Source organism: Dromaius novaehollandiae, chromosome 26 (genome assembly GCF_036370855.1).
Source record: "Dromaius novaehollandiae isolate bDroNov1 chromosome 26, bDroNov1.hap1, whole genome shotgun sequence".
Taxonomy (NCBI): domain Eukaryota; kingdom Metazoa; phylum Chordata; class Aves; order Casuariiformes; family Dromaiidae; genus Dromaius; species Dromaius novaehollandiae.
The window spans coordinates 3279861-3300960 of NC_088123.1; the positions used below are offsets into that span (position 1 = coordinate 3279861).

The 21100-nt window shown below is 58.9% G+C and overlaps 2 protein-coding genes across 8 annotated transcripts in view; one reads left to right on the top strand and one right to left on the bottom strand.

Moving 5' to 3' along the window:
* LOC112995814 (DNA-directed DNA/RNA polymerase mu) overlaps window positions 1-21100 on the bottom strand; it is a gene marked incomplete at its 3' end in the record, with an annotated part of 180484 nt that overhangs the window by 103668 nt on the left and 55716 nt on the right. The window lies entirely within an intron of this gene.
* The window catches only part of OGDH (oxoglutarate dehydrogenase), a 40937-nt gene that overhangs the window by 16723 nt on the left and 3114 nt on the right, over window positions 1-21100 (top strand). For 4 of the 7 annotated variants that reach the window (XM_064497768.1, XM_064497767.1, XM_064497764.1 and 1 more), the window contains 16 exons: window positions 2594-2696; window positions 7731-7775; window positions 10504-10619; window positions 11873-12027; window positions 12869-13015; window positions 13768-13858; window positions 14949-15128; window positions 16400-16528; window positions 16942-17121; window positions 17512-17664; window positions 18797-18899; window positions 19142-19270; window positions 19644-19794; window positions 20062-20189; window positions 20285-20463; window positions 20800-20871. In XM_064497768.1, the coding sequence (XP_064353838.1) occupies window positions 2594-2696; window positions 7731-7775; window positions 10504-10619; window positions 11873-12027; window positions 12869-13015; window positions 13768-13858; window positions 14949-15128; window positions 16400-16528; window positions 16942-17121; window positions 17512-17664; window positions 18797-18899; window positions 19142-19270; window positions 19644-19794; window positions 20062-20189; window positions 20285-20463; window positions 20800-20871 (2061 nt within the window). Of the gene's footprint in view, window positions 1-2369; window positions 2461-2593; window positions 2697-7730; window positions 7776-10503; window positions 10620-11872; window positions 12028-12868; window positions 13016-13767; window positions 13859-14948; window positions 15129-16399; window positions 16529-16941; window positions 17122-17511; window positions 17665-18796; window positions 18900-19141; window positions 19271-19643; window positions 19795-20061; window positions 20190-20284; window positions 20464-20799; window positions 20872-21100 lie in introns of all 7 variants that reach the window. The other 3 variants (XM_026118753.2, XM_026118757.2, XM_064497766.1) reach the window with 3 other exon arrangements.

Genomic DNA, 21100 nt, shown 5'->3' on the forward strand with positions numbered 1-21100 from the left:
CTCTGCCGCTCGCTGCTCTCGTGGCTGCCTACATGTTAGCGCTCCGCAGCCGTTTCCGCGAGCAACACGGCTCCTGCTGGGAAAAGACCTTCTCCTCGTTCCCACCCCGGCTTGAGGACTTGCTGCGTGCCCACGTACCGCCGAGGCGACCTAGAAACACAGCAGCCCAGCCCGCCACTGCCCATCGAAGCGGTTTAGCGGCCCCGGAGCCCCGGACTCGAGCGTAGCCAGCTCCCGTCGTGCCTGCGGCTACGTTGCAGCAGAGCCCTCGTGCTTGGTCGCCGGTCGGATGATCACGGAAGCCAATAGCTCCCAGATGAAGCTGGCCCGGAGAAAGTGCTTTCCACGTGGTGAGCAGCGCTCAGGGACGCGCTGTCCGGCTTTGCACAGAGCCAGTGGCATTCGGTTCCTTCGTAGCAATTTCCCTTAAAGTCGATGGCCCGATTTCAGGCTGGCAAAACCACAAAAATCCTTTCCTAAAATCCCGGCGGGATAGTTTGGCTAGGAATGCCGCGTGGCCACCTCCAGGCACGTCGGTGGGCTCTGTAGTGTTTTCTGGTGAAGGAGGTCAGGTCAGTATAGCTATTTGATAACAGAGATTTAGTATACAAGAGATTTTGATAACTGGGTAACTGTTTTGATGGCTAAGAGCATAATTCAGTATTTAGCTTTTCGGGGCTTAAAGAAAATATAGCATATTTTCCATACCATCTACCTATACCGTAGTAACAGGCAGCGTAGCCTGTCCTGCCGGAAAGGATAGCTGAGCCCAAAGCTTCCAGAACAGGAGCCGGGCGAGAAATAAACTGTGGTTTGCCAAGCTGAGAGCACGAGCCGTTGAGGTAGAGCGAGTCTTGCCCAGTGAGATGTCCACCATCGTGGAAGGGAGATGTTTCTTCAGGCTGTAACAAGAAAGGGGAGGTCTGAATCAAAATCGGCTCAAAGAAATGAGTGACCTCCGTAGGTTTGGATATCTGTAACTTAGGAGAGGGATCCCTGCTTGGAGGGCAGCGGTAGACATTGAAAGTAAAAGTTACTGACTCAGAAGTTGCAGGAGCAGCTGAGAAGCAGGCAAAGAGGGGAGGTTTTTAGGTTAAAAACACAGCTCCAGCTACCGAGCGCAAGCGTGGGACGAACAACTCGCTTCCCCCGTGGTGCTGTGCGTCTCGCTGGAAGAAAAGCGGTGGCCATGGGCAGCGCCCGGCTCGCCATCTCCTGCGTCCAAAGCGACCGAGGCCCCGCGCAAGAGACGTTCACGAAGCCTGCAACGCCGTGCCCCGAATCTGCTGCATGCTCCTCCGTCACTGCGAGCTGCCCAGACTCTCAAAGCGCAGATGGACAGATGTTCCTGCAAAACGTTCATCTCCGTTTCTGGAATCGCTGCTGTTGGTGGTGGGACTTCTCTCTGCGCCAGGCCACGGTGGTATGGAGTCACCTCGGCCACTCGGGCACCGAGCAGATCTGTCAAATCCTCAAAAGCAGCTCTTAATTTGCTGTGACACTTAAGAAGAAGCAACCAGTGTAGAGCCGTTGCCGCTGCAGAGAGGAGATGCTTGTTTCTACGAGGTCTGAGGGCGCTCAGGTTGGAAATCGGACCTCCAGACCTGAATTGTGGCAGGTCTCCACTTCACCTGAACGTGATCCCCTCTCTCCATCCCGCTAAAGTCGGATATGAAGCCTTGCTTCCGACCGAGCACCGGCAGATGCTGTAAGCGGCAGCGCTCAGACCTGCGTGCTGGGAACGGCCGAACGTAAAACCGACCCTTTGCTGGAGCGAGGAGGCAACGTGCGGGCACCAAGCCGCGGCACGCGCGGCGGACCGGACCGTCTCCCGCTGTGCAATGGTCATAAAGCCCAGAGCCGTGCTCCGCTCCCGGGCACGAGCTGGGCACGCCGGGCGCTCCTTGCCCTGTTTATGGGAATGCTGCTGGCATTGCTCCGGGCGTTGTGCAAGCTCTGCTCTAAACGTCCCGCAATTTAGCGGCGGCTTAGAGGAGCGCGGGCGCCGGGAGAGGAAGCGTCCCCGCGGTCCCAGAAGCGGGGCGGGCGCTCGGAGGATGCAGCTAACGTGGGTGGACATCGTACCTTCTGCAGAGCCCTTAGAGCATGTCGGCTTCTTCCCAGCATGCGCAGACCTCGCCTGAGCAGCTTCTCCAGGCTTTAGTTTGAGCCAGAAATTGGGGTTAAGAGCTAGCCCGTGGCAGAGAACGGTGGGCTGTGTAAATGCGCTGAGTCCCTTCTGTCCGGTGGCTCTGCAGGAATCGTAAAGAGGGAAAACATGCATGTTTTTTGTTTGTTTGTTTGCTTTTCTTTACCAGTGTCTCTTCAATTAACTTGTTTTATTAACTAATCTATGTTGTTGCTTCCAGGTCAGGGGTCATCACATTGCAAAGCTTGATCCTCTCGGCATTAGTTGTGTAAATTTTGATGATGCGCCAGTAACTGTTTCTCCAAACGTCGGTGAGAATTACTCTGCAAATTAATTCTAATGTAATTTAACTTTTTTACCCCCTCCCCTCTTTTCTTTTTCTCCCTCCCTCCCCCCTCCCTTTTTGGCATCTGTTCTCCTGTCCATTCCTGGCCCATTTCATAGATTCGAGGGCATCATGTAGCACAACTCGACCCCCTGGGCATCTTGGATGCGGATCTGGACTCGTCCGTTCCGGCCGATATTATCTCATCCACAGACAAACTGGGTGAGGGCTTTGAGAGCAGTTAGTGCTGCATTGCTTGAGCTCCTCTCTCTCTCACGGCTTTGTAGGTAGAGCGCTTCACCAGTACGGGGGGAAAGGTCTTAAGTTTCCTTAGTAATGATCACTCTAAATTTGGGGTCGGAGCGCGCGCTCCAGCCGACCGGCAGCGGCGATGCGGTTCTGCCGCCCTCTGGCTGCCGCGGCGGACGTGGATCACGGCAAAACCCAATCGCTCCCGTCCCGGTCCTCCGCCGAGGGCTAATTAATTTGCCCTTGCAATCAAACCTGCTGCTGCAGCGGGTGGAAACGGTCGCATCCGCTGGCGATGCCAAGCAGTCGAGAGGTTTTTGCGCCGGCGAGAGCGCGAGCTCTCCGCCCTCGGCGTCCCTTGCCGCCGGGAGCTGGGGGGGACGGAGGGTGCCTCTCCGCGGGGCTCGTGGCGCTTAGCCGCGCCGGCGCCCTGCCCGACTCCCGGCTCGCCGCGGGGTCTTCAAATCCCGTCACGGCCCCCTTTTTCCAAGCCGGAGGCAGTGATCATGCCAAGGAAGCTTTGGGATGCGTTCCCGTGACGGATGGAGAGGCGGAAACCCCGGCTCCGCTGGATGAAAGATGCGTGGCTGTGGCGCGGGAGAAGTGTGCGTGCTGCCCCGTCTGAAAGCGCTTCGACTCGGCGCCTCTAAACACGCTTGAATCTCCATCTCTGGCGTACGCTAGACCCAGCCTAGAGCAGGTCGCGGCGGCTGAGCTCTGTCACCTCGCTGGGGTTTCCGAGGGTTGTTAACCCCGGTGCCGCGCGCTCTCCGGAGGCATGCTTCTAACGTAGCGTAGAGCAACAGCAGCGACTACTAACCGCGCACAACTGCTACAGCCGATCAGAATATACGGTGCATGTCAACGAACTCGATTACTTGTCCAGCCACCAGCGCGGGGACGCCGGGCCTTCATGCCGCTGCAACCCGTCTGGGGGTGGATGGGGGGGTGGAAGAGTCCTCCCCAAAATGAACTTGTTTATCCTGGCTGGAGCGCAGGAGCTCGCTGCGAGAGCAGTGCTGCCGTGGGCCCGGAGGACAGGTAATGCAACCAGAGAGCGTTTTCGTTCCAGAAACCCCCGTAGCCGCGGCCGGGGATGTAGTTTTATCGCTTGTGGTACAGTCCCTTTGTAGGCAAAAGTATGTTTTGGACTCGAGTTTCGTACTGGGTTATTGGGAGCGATAGAGAAGGAATTACAGTTTTTGCTGCCCCAGCTTGCTGGATGGTGGGGAAACAGCTCCATCCCCAAATCTGGGCTTTTGACCCACTTATCCATGGGGAGAAGCCCTGGCCCGGGTCTCGGGAGCTCCTCCAGGTTGGAGCAAGCCCCATCTCTGGGATCTTGCGAAGGGAAGAGACGGGAAGATGAGGATTGCAAAGCCAAGGAGGCGAGTTCCCGTAGCTTGTGCTCCCCTTTCGAAGGGGAAGCCGTGCCCGCGCGAAAGCCGGAGGTGGGCGGCCGCGGTGGCGTTTCCCTGGCGTGGAAAGGGAGCCGCGTTTCGGGAGCGCGGATGAGTGGCGATGCCGGCAGGGGAACGCCTCCGACGGCCAAAGCAGCTGGTTTCCTGGCTTCGCGCGTAGCGGACGGTGGCTGTCCCGCTTAAGCATCACAGATGCTCGGTTGGTGCGTGAACCTGAGCAGGATCTGCCCTGCTTCTGGGATGTCCTCCTCAAGCGCAGAAGCTCGGAGGGGCATAACAGCTGCCCGGAGGCTCCTCCTGACGTCCCGCTGTAAGCGGAGCATCCCACTCCCGATCCCCTGTCCCTCCGGGAGAGGCCGGCACGGTCACGGGGTGCCAGCTTCTGCCTGGCGTAACCAAAACCCCTTTTGGTGGAACCAGGTCGTAGCTGGAAAGGCCGAGAGAGACGGTCGGGAGCCGGTTGGGGCTGCTCTTCCCGCGGAGCGCTAGGCTGACAGCAGCGTCGTAGCCGCAAGAAAATCCAAGTAAAGCAATGGAAGCTCCTTTTTTATTTATTTTTTTCCTGCTCCCCCAGCGTGAACAGCGTGACCCTGCCTGGCTTCCCAAGGTGGCAAGCGCCCGGGCATCGCTGGTCCATGGGCTTTAGCCGGAGGAGAAGCTCAGTCCTAAGCCAGGCCTTAGCTTTAATTCCTATTTCCTTGTGGCTTCTTTTTTTACCTAAGATATCTGTCATTGCAATTCCTGGTGTTGATTTAATTACCAGGAAGCCCCGAGATCATAGGAAGTACGATGAGTGAATGAAGTTTGGGGAAGGAGCTGTGCTACTAGATCAGCCGCTAGTTCCCGCTGGGGTTGTAGCCCTTCGGCTGGTGGGACCCCAGGTCCAGATGGACATGTCTCACGAACGGAGGGTCTTTTTGGCTTGCTGTAAGTATTATTGATTGCTGGACGGGCTTTCCTCTTGTATCAGTAGTGCCAGATGGAAAAATCATCTGATGGATCTTAAAATAAAGTTGGCAACCGTAGCTTGCTAACTCTGTTCGGTAAAAGCAGCGGAGGAGAGCACCGGTGCGGGGTTTGCACGCGGCTCTGGCCGGGCGCGTGGTGTCCGGGTCGTCCGGCGGCCCCGAAGGACACGCTGCCGCGGGCAGCGATTCGGTCAAGGGAGCAGAGCTCGGCGGAAGAGCCGCCGTTCTCGTAGCCCCGGGGACGAACGCCGCCTTCCTGAGCCTAGCTAAACCCGGCCCGGCAGCAAATCCCACGTGGCTCGACGCAGGACTTTTTCCTTAATTGGCAACAGTCTCCAGCACTGCTGCACAGGCCTGGATCAGTGAGAATTATTATTATATATATTTTTTTCTAGCGCGGTTTTTGCTGTGCCGAGCTTGGGTCCACTTGTGGCCCAAGAACCGCTTGGAAGGGGCCGACACGAGGTCACTAAACCCGGTTTATTTGCCACATGGGAGCCGCACCTCTGGCTTTTTGGAGCGTGCAGTTTGGAAAACACTACCGAGAGCATTAAATCGCCCTGTTAGCCAGCGACCAGCACTGAGGGAAGCGCAGGGACCTTTGCCAGGGCGGGGGACGGCCTCGGACCTGACCTTTGCAGGCTTCAAGCCGTCGGGAAGCCGAGCCCAAACGTCCTAGATGCCGCCTAGGATCTGCTGTAGCCAGTTTGTCCTAGAGAAAGCCAATTTCTACGCGAATCCTGCTGGCTTCTCGCTTTGGAAGAGTGTTTCTTAACACTTGGGCTGCAGTTAATTTGCAGGGTAGTTAATAACTGGGTGGCTTTTTTGTTTGTTTTTAAAACTTGTCCTGGAAACGAGCTGGCTTCCTATTTGTGTGCGGCGAAATGCTTAAAGGTCAGGCTTTGTGGTGGGAGCTGCGCTGCTGACAGCTTAAACCGGCCGGGCAGCGCCGTCACGCAGAGCCGCGTGGCTGATCTCCAAAATGGATCTCGCTCCTCAATTGCCTTTTGTTTAGCGAGTCCCTTTTGTCCGTTTTGGACGCGCTCTTTCGGATTAAGTAGCGTGACCTTTGCGGAAAATGGGAAGGGTGAGAAAGGCTGCGGGGGGGACGCGGGGACGGCTGGCGCTTCTCAAGCCGGCAGCGACCGGAGGGTCGGGCTGCAGAGCCAAAACCCCTCGTTTTCTTTTTTCCTCACCTTCCACCGCAGCCGATCCGGCCTGGTAAGTGATGTAAAACCAGAGCGACCGCAAACCGGAGGCGACGCGTGCCTCGGCGCGCCGAAATCCAGGTTTTGCCCAGGGAGGCCGCGTGTGTCCGTGTGTCTGTCCGTCTCTGCTGGGCACGTCGTGGCCGCGCTCGCACAACGCGCTGCTCCGTCGAGCTGCCTTTGCTCTGTGCAGTAAAAGCTCTTTGCAAAACTGTTTCCGAGCTTGGAAAGGAGCTGGGGAGAAGGTGACTCCCGCGTTGCCGCGGATGTCCCCGAAATGGCCCCTGCGGTTAGGTCGATGGGGTACGTTGAGGGCTGCTTCTGAATGTTGCTTTTTTTCCTCCCTTTTTTGCTTTTTTTTCCCCTTTTTTCCCCCCCTTTCCCCTGCAGAAAGTCTCTTTGCACAGACGGCACAGCAACGCCGTGGCCCCGCTCCCCAACCCGGGCGCACGTCGCGCCCGCGTCCCGGCTCGCGGGAGAGGAGGGAGCAGGCCCGGCCTCGCCGCAGCCGTCCGTCCATCCGTCCGTCCGTCCTCGCCCCGGTGCCGCGGCCGCGCCGCGTCTCTCCCCGCTGACCAAAAGGAGAGGGGTTGCCCGTGCCGCGGGCGAGATTGAGGCCCTCAGGCCGCCTAACCTCGAGAAGCGCCGGCGTCCCGCCTCGCCGGTCCGTCCGCCTCGTTAACGGCCCGCTCGTTTGCCAGGCCGCCCGGCGCTCGCTGCCGTCTCTAACCCGCATGCGGAGAGCACTAATCCCCCGCCGCGTCCCGTCGCCTCTCGGAGCGCGCCGCAGCCGCTCTCCCTCTTTCGGGGCGACCTCGGAAAGCCGCCGGGAGCGAAGAGCGGAGCGAATCCGTTTTGGGATCGCGCCTCGGCTTACGGCAGCCGGCTGCGAGCGCCCGCATCCCGCCGGCGCCTCCCGCGAGCCCCGAGGATGCTCTTTTTGAAGGCGACATGATGGGGGGGCACCTCCGGGCACCTCCCGGCCGGCGGGTCCGTGGCCCCGCCGCGCGTCGGAGGAGATCTCAAACCATGCAGCGCAATTGCCACCCAGTGTCTGATGCCCCCCCGCCTCCCTGCTCCCCCCCGCTTCCGTGGCGAGCCCCCCCAGCGCTTCCCACCAGCATTTCCCTTGCCATGTAGCGTGTAGTCATCTTCCATCCCAGCCCTTTTGCCGCCGGTGGGGGTTGTTTTTTTTTTTTAACTGTATTTTTGAAGGCTGTATTTTTTTGACTGTATTTTTGAAGACTGTATTTTTGAACTTGTGCTTTTCCATGACTAGTTTTCACAGTTCTAGGGGGTTTTTTTGTTTTTCTTTTTCCTCTTTTTTTTTTTTTTTTTTTTACTAACTTTGACTGCGTCTCTCTATCTTCTTCCTTCTGCCACCCCTTTCCCTTTCCCTGCCCACCCCAGATCTTGCAGTGTTCAAGGAGCGGCTGCGAGTGTTAACAGTAGGAGGTATGCAAATAATGAGCCTTTAACCCTCTGGAGTGCAGGACTCTCTTTGAATAGGTTATTCTGGGCATGAACCGAGCCGGTAAAGCGATTTTTTTCCCCTCCTGTGTCGCACCAGTCTCGAGTTTCGTAACACGTTCGATTTGTCCGAGCTAGTAGCGGTGCTTGTTCCCTCCGGAGATGTCTCGCGTAGAGCCTCGCCGGCCTCTCCCAGCCTGCGTGTCTGCATGCCCGGCTTGCTAGCCTACGCGTTTTATCGTCATCGTGCATTTTCTGAGGCCTCAATCTCCCCGCCGTAGGTTCGAGCCTGCTAAAAATCAAACCTCCCTTTAATGTCCCGTCATCTCCGTGTGCTGCCCGTCATCCGCGCAAAGCGATGCGAGGAAGCGCGTTCAAAAGCCCCTCTCGCTTCCGCACGGAGAGATTATTCCAGTTTGGATGCTAAAACCGAGTCCTGTGCTTCCTTTTGGTCAGCAACGTGCGTCTGTCCGGCTTTTCACCTCCTCCCGGACTGCAAGCGGCTGTGCCCTGTTTTACCCCAGGGACGTTTTTGCAGCTCATCCCCAGCCTTCCCCAAGGCCACCACCATTCCTCGCTGCCTCTAAATATCAGCAGCGCCCAAACGCCGGAGGGTTGCAGCAAAGCAGAGGCAGAGACGCCCAAACCCCTGAAAAACCCTGTCTAAAAAGGAGGGAAAAAAAAATGATTCTTAAAACCGGAGAAAGCGTGAGCTGAAGCTGCGGGGAGCCGGAGCAGCAGCTTCTCCGTGTCCGAGCGCCCGGCTCAGCGATGGGAGCCGCGGTAAATTCCCAAAGCTGCTGCCGAGGGTTTCCCCGAATCTTCCTGCGATTTGCTAGCCAGCAGCTCGTCTCCGGCGCTTGCTAACGCCGCCTCGTCCCGCTGCTCCTGCTCGGGCAGGATCCTGCCCGCCGCGAGACGGGGGGCCGAGCCGCCAGCTCCCGCGAGCCGAGGTCAAGCGCTCCCAGCCCTGTCACCCCCCGGAGAGCCGATATCCCCAGCGCTCTGGCTTAATCCCTTCTCCCGGAGCTGGGAAGGATTAAGAGGAAAATCCACCCGTGGGGATGCTCACCATGGCGGCGAGAGCAGGGATCCCCCGCGGGGAGCATACCGGATTAAAACACCTCCTTTAAGGTCCGTATTGCAGCACGTTGGTGCCGTACAGCATCCCCCTCCCCAAAAAGGGGGTCCTCAGGACAGCTCAGCCCCGTTTCCAGCCTAGCTCCCAATTAAAAAGGGGTTTGGGACTCCTGGGTCCCCTTCCCAGCTCTGCTTCTGCCTTGCTGCATTGATTTATTCCTCTCCCTCCCCTTTCCGAGCCTCAGTTTCCCTGCAGGCAAAACTGAGCTTGGGCAGCTTGCCCTGGTATTTTTTTGAGTGCCGTGGAGCTGCTCGTTAATAAGCTGCTGATCTTTTAACGGCAACGCACGGGACATCTCAGCCGCCGTTGTAAAACGCGGCATCCAGAGCTTTACCCGATTCATCCCCTGCTCTTCGTGCTCTCTGGAAAGAGGCCAGTTCCCCATCAGTCCCGAGGATGCTGTAAGTAGGTGCAAAATACAGCTTGCTAGCGCATTTAATTGGTTTTAAAACAAAAAAAGCCCCAAACCCTCCAAGTGCCATCATGCAATCGCTGCTCCCAAAATGAAACCCTCGCCTGCTTTCACAGCAGAGAGCCGTGGCCAGGCGATCCCGCTCGGACGCAGTTTTGCACCGCGGACCCGGGTGGGAACGCGGCTCCCATCGCGGGGCTGCGTCTCTGCGGGGGGAATCGCGCTCTGGCCGGTCCCACGGGCCGTTCTGGGCGGCGAGCTTAGATTGAGCCAAAACAAAAAAAGGAATAAAAGCAGCCTGGCACGCTCCGCCGCAAAAACGCAGAGCAGAGTGAGCTGCAAATACGAATTGCAGGAGCTGAACGGCGCCGAAAAGGGCACGGTCTTCCGAGCAGGACCCCGGCGGTGCTTGAATTATCCTCTCGGCCTCCCGCGGGGGCAAAACCCCCCCGGCATCCTCAGCCCTTTGCTGGAGGAGGACCGGCTCTTTGCGCCCGAGCAGCTCGCCCGCCCGCCGCGAGCTCCGGGCTAAACCGCATCCAAATTAAAAGGCTCCCCGGGCTGAGCTATTCAGGAGAGTCCGCCGCCGAACCCTGAAACTGATGCCGTTTTCTCTGTCTTGCTTCCCTTCCTCGTTTTTTTTTTCCTCTCTTTTCGTTTGGGTTGGGCTGTCGTAACCGTTTTCGTGCTCTGCTCTGACTCTTCGTTTTTAATCCCGGACGCGTGGTGATATCTCTGTCTTGCTCAATGACGCCTGTCCATCCCGCTGTTTTATTTCTGCTCCTCTCTGTTTATAATTCCTGATACGTTTTGTGTTCTGTGGGGCTCCAAACTTCCTGATTCTGACCCTGGAATTTAATTACCGATTTACACGCGTATATATTGCTTTGTGTTCCGTTTCCTGACGTTGCCTGCGTTATTTTTCTTAATAACCTCGTTGTTCTCGTGCTCAACATCTACCGTTTAATTGCTGCTTGGTTTTTTTTTTATCCATACAAACCTCCTTCATGCTTATTTTTGGTTTTGTGCTGCTTTTTTGTTCCCTCCCCGCCTCTCCCAAACTCACCCGGTTCCCGTGCGACTGTGTCCAACAACACCCCGTTCCCGTCCTCCCCTTCTCTCTCTTGCTTTCGCTTGTCCCACCCATGGAAATCCTGCAGGCTTTTACGGGCTGGATGAATCCGACCTCGACAAGGTCTTCCACTTGCCCACGACCACGTTCATCGGAGGAAACGAGTCGGCTCTTCCGCTCCGGGAAATCATCCGTCGGCTGGAGGTAAGGAGTGCCGAGGGGCCGCGTGAGCGGTGGGAAACCTGCTTGCAGCCAGGTCGGGGGCAGCGGAGCAGTCGCTTTCCCAAAGTCTCTTCTGGTTTTTCCTCGCCCTGCGGAGCTGAGGATTCGCTGCCGAACGCTTGTCCCGCTCTTAGCGGCAGCCCTGCCTTAGCCCCGTTGCCTCCGCTCCCCCGCGGCACCATCCTGCGCTGGGCAACGCGTTCAGTGCGTCGAAAACCGAGCAAACCCCGGATGCCTGAATGCTTTAGCACTCGGAAACCCGTCCGGTGCAGCTCCTCTCTTCCTGGCCAGCAGCTGGTCGGATAACTTTTCCTGCCCGTCCGGTTTAAAACCGCAAACGGCGCTCGGGAAGCGCAGGAGCAGGCCGGAGGCAAGCGACAGCCCGCGGCTTGTGCCCGCCTGCCCTCGGAGGTACCGGCCGTGGGAGCGGTGTCCCCTTTGGAAGGACTTTGGTGCTGGGGCTCCCCGCTCTCGGGGCACGTGCCGTCCCTTGCCGCGTTTCCTCGCGTGCTCTGTCTGGTCTGCGAGCGCAGAGGGCTCCCGGCCCAGCCGGAGCCGCGTTGGCAGCGTCTCTGCTGAGACAGCTCGACCTTGGGAGAGGCTGGGCTGGGTAAACATCTTAGATAAGCGGCAAGCAGGCCGGCTCCCGTGTTTTACGGGAGTTGTTCAGCTGATCCGCTCTGCACGGTAAGGAGCGGGGTCTAGAAGGATGCTCAGAGCCCCTAGGGGAAAGGTCTCCATCACCTCCCAGCGTGCCCTTTCCTGGGGGAGTCTCCAAACCCCCCCATGGATGAGTAGTAGTAACACTTGGGCCCAAAGTTGCCAATCGTGCAAAAAAACCTGAGTGCTTTGCTCAAAGCTAGATGCTCGGAGTTAAACCCAGGAAGCCTGATTTCCAGGCTGCCTGGAAAACGCAGATGCACTGGCCGTGCCACCGGTCACGGGGCTCCGGGCTTCGGTGGCACACGTGTCACCCGGCTCGCGGTCCCTGCCGAGAGCCGCCGATGCTGTTCTGGGCTGCTCTTGCCGGTGCTAAACCAGCAGCGGTAGGCAGGAGGATTTATGTCGCCGCTCCCGCGGGAGAGCTCTTTGTCTCGCTGAAAGGTTAAAGGGAGGAACGGAGGAGGCCCTAGCTGCGTGGCCTGATAAGGCATCGCACGCGCCCGTCTTTGAGGGGGGCGAGAACGTGCTAAACCCGCTATTGTTTCACGGCCTTTCCTTTCCCCGCGGCGCAGATGGCCTACTGCCAGCACATCGGCGTGGAGTTCATGTTTATCAATGACCTGGAGCAGTGCCAGTGGATCCGGCAGAAGTTCGAGACGCCGGGAATCATGCAGTTCACCAACGAGGAGAAGCGCACGCTGCTGGCCAGGCTCGTCCGCTCTACCAGGTACCCGCGTTGCTCGCCGTCTCCCCTGGGAGCGCTTCCCGCTCGCCCGCCGCGCGGGGAGTCTCCGGGTCCGTATCGGTCCGCCCAGCTCGTGACACTCATGTGACGAGGACGCCTGGCAGCCTGCCGTCGCGGAGAGGGGGGGATGCTGCAGCGTTCGCCGCAGCGAGGGCGGGCCTGCCCGCCGCTCCCCTGTCCCCAGCCCCGGGGACGCGCGCCGGGTTTCGTGGCGCAGGGCTGCAGCCTCTGCACCGCTTTGCGCCCGACGCCGCGGGGTCGGGTCTCGCTCCCAGGCTCCGAATCGCGCGTCGGCCGTGCGGCTCAAGGAGATCGGCAAAACCCATCTGCCGTCTCCTGCCTTCCCCTTTGCACCCCCCTCGCTGTGACAAGGGGGTTGTTTGCTCCCTGTCGCCAGCAACCGCAGCCCTCGCAGCCGCCACCTGAGTCACGTCTCCTTGACGTCATCTGTTGTGGTCTCGCCGGGGCCGAGTTAATCAACAGAGACGATCACCAGGGTGACGCAGTCGAGCTGCTGGGCTGGCAGGTCTTGCTCAGGTGCTGCCAGTGGGTTGGCAGAGAGCCTGAAAACACAGATGATCCCGGCAGAAAAGGTCTAAAAATAAGATGTTGTTCAGCAGGCTTAAGTGCAGCACGGTGTCAGCGTGCATGTGGGTTGGAGGGGATCCGGGGTGACGGGGAAAGCTGTCGGACCGCTGCATAACGCCTGCTTAAGCATCAGTTCATGCTGCTGTGCTCTGCCTCCCTCCGTAAGGTCCCTGTCTCTTCTCTGCTTTCCGCCGTCAGCCGCTGGGAATGATGGCTCGCTCACTTTGCCTTCCAGGTTTGAGGAGTTCCTCCATCGGAAGTGGTCTTCGGAGAAGCGCTTTGGTCTGGAAGGCTGCGAAGTGCTCATCCCAGCCTTAAAGACCATCATTGATAAGTCGAGTGAGAAGGGAGTGGATTATGTTATCATGGGGATGCCCCACAGGTAACCCTGTCTCTCTCCGGAGCGGTATTTGGGTCGTGGAGGAGGGGACGCTCACGGGGTTCAGCGTTGCAGGGCAAAACTGGCTTCTGCCATCGCCTAACTAGTCTTGCTCCCCAGATGGTTAAGCGTTAGCCGTCCACTTAGCTTGAGAACTGCAACTCTCCATTAATCTCCGCGTTACTGGCTGCAGCTCGCTCGTAATTCAGCTAAAGAGCGGCGAGAGGTGCGGTGTCTCGAGCAGCAGAGCGTTTGCCGTAAGGCGTAGGAAGCACGCTCCGCTCTCTCCGGAGGAAACGCTCAGCGCACGGCTTGGTGCCGGGTGGGGCTGTGCGCTGAGCTGCAAAGTATGGAAACTCCCCTGGAAAATCTGTCACTGTCGCTCCAGGGCAGACGTGACACCTTTGGCAGAAAGAGCTCGATTTCGTAGCAGAGTTCAAAGCCGAGAGCAGCATTCGGCTTGACTGTTTCGTGGAAGTTGTCAGGATGCGGTGGTGGCTTGTCCGTGCTCATGCCGAGGGGTTTTCAGTTTCCTAATGTGACGAGAGGCTTTCTTGTATAGAACTGCAGAGCCCTGTCCCCTCTCCTGGTTGTCCTCTCTGGCCATCCTGAGCCTCAGTCACTCGGGAAACGTGGGATCGTCACCCGGGCTCTGTGCGATGGGGGCAGTGGAGGTCTCTGCTCGGGCTGTCCCTGGTCAGCTCTCGAGGTCAGGCTGGCTCCGCTCGTTGCTGACGGCAGTTCTGATTTCACAGAGGGCGTCTGAATGTTCTTGCCAACGTGATCAGGAAAGAGCTGGAGCAGATCTTCTGTCAGTTCGACTCCAAGCTAGAGGCTGCTGATGAGGTGAGTCTCTTCCTCCGTTCTGCGTCCGTAGCGATTTGCCGTAATCTGCCGTCGCCTCCAGGCGCTTTGAGCTGCGCCGAGCAGGGACCGAACGTGAACAACGTGCAGCGTGAGCTGGATTAGACCACCGCTTGCAGTATCGTTTGGGGGTAACGTTGGCATCACAAGGGTTTCTCCATCACATCCCCAAGGTGCCACACTCCTAGGTGGCTGAAAGCCTTCGTGCAGGCCTCCATCAGTGACCGTGCAGGTCTGCCCTTGCCCGTCCTAGGGAACGACGTATGCCCTGGCCTCTCCTTTGGGAAAGCAGGCACGATCTCTATAGCAGAGGCTGGGCAGTCAGCGGCTGCTGATGGGCGTAAAGCAGCCTGGGTGCAAAAAAAAGGTGAGGAGAAGCCAGCCAGGAGCTGCATGTGGAGGGGCTCCTCCCCAACATGCGCCATCCAGGCTCCTGCAGCGAGTGCTGGCACAGGCCAACGTCAGGAGAGCAGGCTGTTGGCTTCAGCCCCATCTGGCCTGGCATCCCTCGGGGAGGGGCCTGGCAGGAGGGGCAGGAATCCCTCTGGCAGCAGCTCCGGGGTGGGTCGGAGGCGGAGGCTGGCGTATGCCCTCGTGGCAGCTCTCCGGTACCCATATGGGAGACTTAGAGCCTCTCCAAACCTGCTGAGTCTCGGGCTTTGGTGGGAACAATCTTTCTCCAGCTCTGTTTTCCAGTGTCTTCCCCAAACCCACCCCGCTTGCCTGTTCCCCTGCACCTAGGACCTTGTGTAAATGGGCTTGATGCTCGCTTCTGATGTTTGTTAGTACTTTGGCACCTGAAAAAGCCTCTTTTTGCCTTGATGGGAGCAAGGTCGGCTCTTAAAGTGCTGCTTTCTGCCGGTGCTTTGGATAGCTCGGTGTTGCTGGTCTGATAGCAGCCGTGATTCCCTGGAGTGTCTCTGGCAGCTGCTGCTCTGGCAGGAAAATGCCCCCGTTTTGCAGCCCCCAGGGTCACCGCCGTGCTTCCGGCAGCCGCAGGCCACGGGATCTCCTTCCCCGCATCACAACCAGCTTGGGTGCCTTGGGGGTGACTCTCCTCTCCCTCCGTCAGGGCTCCGGTGATGTGAAGTACCACTTGGGAATGTACCACCGGAGGATCAACCGTGTCACCGACAGGAACATCACTCTCTCCTTGGTGGCAAATCCCTCTCACTTGGAGGCGGCTGATCCGGTGGTTCAGGGCAAGACTAAAGCAGAGCAGTTTTATTGTGGGGACACGGAAGGGAAGAAGGTAAGTGGTGCCCGAACGCCTGTTCCTTCACAGCGAAATGGCTAAGACTGGATGGAGGTGGTGGGAGGCGGGCAGATGGATCTGTTTGGAGAGCAAAGCTAGGCAAAGAAACCCAAGAGATTGTTTGCCCTGCCATGCCCCTTTCCCTGCCATTACTTCTCCTGTCACCTTGGCTTTGCTCTTCTGTCCTTCCCCATCATCTTCGGTGGTAGGAGCTCGACCGCCCCTGGGCTCCCATTCCTGCTTCCTCTGTGAATGACCAGCTTGCTCTCCCCAGGCCAGGCCGTGGGGAGAAGCAGAAGCACAAATCTGTAGTCGGAAGGTGGGGAAATGACAGGTCTTCCCATTTCTGAAAGCCAGCCTGAGCATCACGGCTTGGAGGCCTCAGAAGTAGGAGCCTCGAGCTGAAGGAGCTAAACTTGACCAGGTATAACCAGTCCCCAGGTTGGAAAAGGTAGAGCTGGAAGGAGAACCCACCTTCAGGGAGGACGGATGCGAGAGCAGCCCGGGAACAGGTTGTGGGGGGACTGACTTGCGAACGCTTTCACTGTCTGATTCATTGCAAACCTGTCTCTAACACTCCAGAAGAAGTGGAAGGGTGAGATCAAAAGTACTTCCCTTCCTCCCACACTCCAAGGACTGAGTATAAATAGACAAACTGTCCTCAGCTGACAGGCAGTGTCCTCAGCCAGCCCCTGGGTAAAATATCAAAATATGTAACTCAAGCCGTAGCGAGCTCCCTGCACCAGCCCTGGCCTGGGCTCAGCGGGGAGTACAAAATCTCCTGCCAAAATGTCCTCTGTCTCCTTGGGTGAGAGCTTGGGGAAAGAGTGCGTTTTTCTCGACTTCCCCACTCAGAAGACCGCCTTGTTTTCAAGCGTGTGTATTTGGGGATGGGGCTTGAACCGTGTGCCCCTCGTATCCCAGCTGCTCCCTGATGATCTCCAGCTGTCAACTGCTGGAATGGTCCATCCTGCTGCCCTGGATGTCCGATCCCCGGGGGGTGTGGAGGTGGGATAGCTGATGGCCCGGCCTTTTTCCCGTGAACTGTAGCAGATGCGCCAGCCATGGCCGACTCCTCCCTGATCCCTTGAGAAACCATCAGATATATTCGTGAGCTGCTCAGCGCCCTTTCTGGGAGGCTGAAGGCTGGAGGAGATGGGGCTTGTGCCTTGGCAGAGCCTTTTCCTGGCCGCTGCCCCTGCCTAGCTGAGTCCTCTCCCCACGCAGACCCCCTCGGTCGTATTGACCATGATATCTTTGCCCCACAGGTGATGTCCATCCTCCTGCACGGAGACGCGGCTTTCGCTGGGCAGGGCATCGTGTACGAGACGTTCCACTTGAGCGACCTGCCCTCCTACACTACCCACGGCACCGTCCACGTCGTGGTGAACAACCAGGTACGACCAAATCGTCACGCGGAGCTGGTCCGCTTCGGCCCTACGTAAACCAGAGTCGTTTCACCGCGACCAGCTCCCGGGCGCTGGGTGCTCCTCTCAGCTGGGCTGCTTGGGGCTGGGTGGGTGCAGCAGGATGGTGGCACAGCCACAGGCTGCTGAGCAGCTCAAGTGTGAGGAGCTCCAACCAGACCCAGCCCAGGGGAACCTCAACTCAGCCATAGCAGCTGAGCTGACCTCGAAGCAGCGTGTGCGTTCACCTGGCGCGTTCCTGAGCAGATGAAATGCTGCCGGCCTTGTGCCGAGCCAGCTTTCCTTGCAAACATCGGTCTACTCCAAAGAACAAGCTGCAAAATAACGTGTAGCTGCAGATCCTTACTACCATGCTGGTTCTGTCCTCCCCTCACCTGCTACAGATTGGGTTCACTACGGACCCCCGGATGGCCCGCTCCTCTCCGTACCCCACCGATGTCGCCCGCGTGGTGAACGCGCCCATTTTCCACGTCAACGCGGACGACCCGGAAGCTGTAGTGTACGTGTGTAACGTGGCGGCAGAGTGGCGAAGCACCTTCCATAAAGATGTGGTGGTGGATTTGGTAAGAGATGAGGCACGAGGCTTGGTTATAAAGTTACGTCTCTGCTGTGGCTTTCTGGGATAGTCGCTAAATACCTCCCGGGCTGTGTTTTCTGGAAGCTGGGGGATCTCTTCAGGGCTTGTCCAGCCTTTGTACCTGCTCATTTTGAGGGGAGGGAGGGAGATGAGATAAAAACAAGGTAACAAGAATGTGATAGCACTTGGAGAGGAAATGCTGTCTCTCTGTTGACGTTACGGGAGCCTCCTCCCGAGTGAAGGAGGTCAGAATCAGGACCCTCCTGGGCTGTTTTCGACTTTCTTCGTAGCACAGCAACACCCAGGTAACTCTGGCCGCTTTCTGAGCCGCGGGTTGCAAGCGGCTGCTTTCAAAGGCTCTTTCCCTTCCCGGTAGGTGTGTTACAGGCGCAACGGCCACAATGAGATGGACGAGCCCATGTTCACGCAGCCCCTGATGTACAAACAGATCCGGAAGCAGAAGCCGGTGCTGCAGAAATATGCGGAGCTGTTAATTTCGCAGGGGGTGGTAAATCAGCCGGAGTACGAGGTACTGTCACCTGGGGCTTGGGAGGAAAACTGCAGGCAGCATCTCCCTGAGGGCTGGGTACCAAATGAGGGTTGAATGATGGGGGGAAGGAGGACCTGACACAACGCAGGATCTGCGTGATTGCAGCGAGCGCTTCTGGCTCTGCAGCGGACGGGTTTCTTGGTTCAGGCTGCAGCTTCTTGCAGGGCGAAGGAGAGGGACAGGGAGGGTGGCAGGGTTGTCTGAGCAACCTGCAGTGACCTCCTGCTGTGCCCAGCCTAATCAGGAGGAAGGAAGGGCGGACAGGTATCTAGGGAGGCTCCAGCGCTTGTTACCAGCACACTCATCCCTGTTCCAGGACGGAGCTTGCTCCGATAGCAGCCCTAGCCCAGCTGCTGGGCTGTTCCTGTGCTAAGCCAGGGGCACCAGAGCCACTTAAACCCCCTTGTTCCGTTCAGACCCCGCTGTGAAAGATGTCACGGGCCCGTTCCTGCTTGCGCCTGTCGCCTAAAGGTGGCAGAGCTGTGCTGCGGCTGGGCAAGCGCCACGCTTCGTGGGAGTGCTGGCAGCGACGGCGTTAGGAACAGAGGCTTGTCCTTGGACTGTGCCAGCTGCGAGCAGCGCAGGAACATCTAGTTCAGGGATCGCCCCTTGTTCGGCGCAGCACAGGCCGTACGGTGCTCGGGCCGCTCCGACGAGAGCGGCCGCGGGGCTGCGACCTACGTGGGAGCCGCTTTTAGCAGCGTCTGGAGCGCTCGGGCTCGCCGACGGCCTGCGGTATCTGGGGCATGTCCTGTATTCTGATGCTCGCGCTGCCAGAGCTGCATCAAGCGCTGCAGCAGCTCGTTCAGCACCCCGGTAATGCTGTTGTCCCCTACTTGGTGGCATCTGTAAAGCTGAACGCAATTCCTGCACCAGCAGGGACGTCCTTTGGGGAACGGGGACCTCCTGCAGCCGTTGTCTCTAAGGCTGAGCCGCAGGGCCTTGGGGCTCCCCCGCTGCGGAGGGTTAATTGTGCCAGCGGTAGCCCTGCTGCGGGGACCAGCTGGGCCCTCGGGGCCACTTGCAAGCTTGCGCCGAGGCCCCCAGGCTCGGCGTCTTTGCGCGGAGCCTCCTCACTAACGCCGTTTCACCTCGTCATTCCACCTCGCAGGAGGAAATTGCCAAATACGATAAGATCTGCGAGGAGGCCCATGCCAGATCCAAGGATGAGAAGATCCTGCACATCAAGCACTGGCTGGACTCACCCTGGCCTGGTAAGTTGCTGTCAACTTTCTGGAGGTACCTAGCAAACAGCCTGGCTTCTCTAGAGCCGACTGGGACTCCTGGTGCCCTGGCAGCTATTTCCTAGCAAACGTGCGCTCCTGGGAAGGCCAGGAGGGCCTGGCAGACCCTGGGCATCCCCACTCTTGCTAAAGGGCATTGCCGGTGTCCAGAGCTCTTTGTGTCGAGCCTGGTGCGGCCTTTGGGACGTTGCAAATTGCTCCCGCTCCCCCAGGTTTCTTCACGCTGGACGGCCAGCCCCGGAGCATGACCTGCCCCTCCACTGGTCTGAACGAAGAAGACTTAACGCATATAGGTCAAGTGGCCAGCTCGGTGCCCGTGGAGGATTTCACTATCCATGGAGGTAGGAGGTTGCTGAAGCTACCCCAGACTGTGGGTTTGTTCCAAGGAGCCCGTTGTTCAGAGGAGAAGATGCGGGAGAGGGCTGGAACGCAGCCTGGAAAGCAGGGACCTGTGCTTAGATACGCTTAGGCGTAGCACTGAGAATTAGTTCACAAGGGACCTGGACTGAGGAAGAGCTCTTTTTTGGAGCTGATCCTCCCTGCAGTGCTGGTTCCTCGTCCCTGCTTCATCCCTTGAGCAGAGGTGGATCGTTCCTCCGCCCTGAGGCATGTGCACAGTCTCGCGGTCCATGGGCAGGTTGAGCGCGTGGGAGAGACACGTTTTCACTGGAGCTTCCTCCCGCGCGGGCTACAAACCGTCTTCTGTCCCGGCAGGTTTGAGCCGGATTCTGAAAACCCGCGGGGAGATGGTGAAGAACAGGACTGTGGACTGGGCCCTAGCAGAGTACATGGCGTTCGGCTCCCTCCTCAAAGAGGGCATCCACATCCGCCTGAGCGGCCAGGACGTCGAGAGAGGCACGTTCAGGTAAAGCAGCGCGTCTGGCTGCACTTGGCCCCTGCTCAAGGAGCTCCCGGCCTTCCTGGAGGGGATCCTGGGTGATGCAGACAGCCTTCGTCCTGGGTTATTTGGCATCCTGGCCGCGGTCTTTCTTCGGCAGGAGTGCCAGGACGCTGTGTCAAGCAGCTGGTGCCGTGAGCCAGGAAGGGGAAAGTGGCCGGGATGAAGCATAAGTGAGGCAGCAGCTTGTTTGTGGCCAGGGCAACCACTGAGTAACGCTTTCCCCTCTTCCAGCCACCGCCACCACGTCCTGCACGATCAGAACGTGGACAAGAGGATCTGTATCCCCATGAACCACCTGTGGCCCAACCAGGCTCCTTACACGGTGTGCAACAGCTCCCTGTCCGAGTACGGCGTCCTCGGTGAGTGCGGAGGTCTGCGCCCACCGCCGTCCGCGGGATCAGGCCGCGGGCGCGCTCCGGGAAGACAACCTCCCTCCTCCTCTGCCGCCCCGCAGGGTTCGAGCTGGGCTTCGCCATGGCCAGCCCCAACGCCCTGGTGCTTTGGGAGGCCCAGTTTGGGGATTTCCACAACACCGCCCAGTGCATCATCGACCAGTTCATCTGTCCCGGACAGGCCAAGTGGGTCCGGCAGAACGGCATCGTCCTGCTGCTCCCCCACGGCATGGAGGGCATGGTAAGGACCCCACCTCGTTCGCCGGCAAAGCCCGAGTGCCCCGCGCTGCCTGCAAGCGCTCGGCGAGGCCCGTCTTATCCCGACCTCCGCTTGCTGCCTCTCGCGCGGCGGCTGGGAGAGGGAAAGAGCAGGGCTTAGCGCAGCACCCTACGGCGCAGCGCTCAGAGTAACTGCTGCAGTGGACCCGCCGAGTCGTTTCCAACCAGCCTTCCCCCCTCCAACCAGGGCGAAATGCCCCAGGCAGCACCGCTTTGGCCACCCACAGCGAGGGGGGGGTCTCGGTTCTTCGCGCCCGCCCCGCAGAGCGCTCACTGTCCGCTCCGCTTGGCCTTGCAGGGTCCTGAGCACTCGTCCGCCCGCCCCGAGCGATTCTTGCAGATGTGCAACGATGATCCCGACGTCTTCCCTGTGAGTGGCGGCTGTCTTGGGCGTCTCTCCCGGGACACAGGAGACACGGCTGTGAAATGGAGGGGGGGGGACGGTAACACCCGCGCTGGCTTTGTACGACGCTTCGATTGGGGCGGGTGTCGTGCAGCCGATGGCGGGGGAGGCGCGTGACTCCCCGAGCTCTGACTGCAGCTCGGAGGCTTTGGGAAGGGACCAAACCCGGTGCCAAGGCTGCGCCTACGCTGCCCCT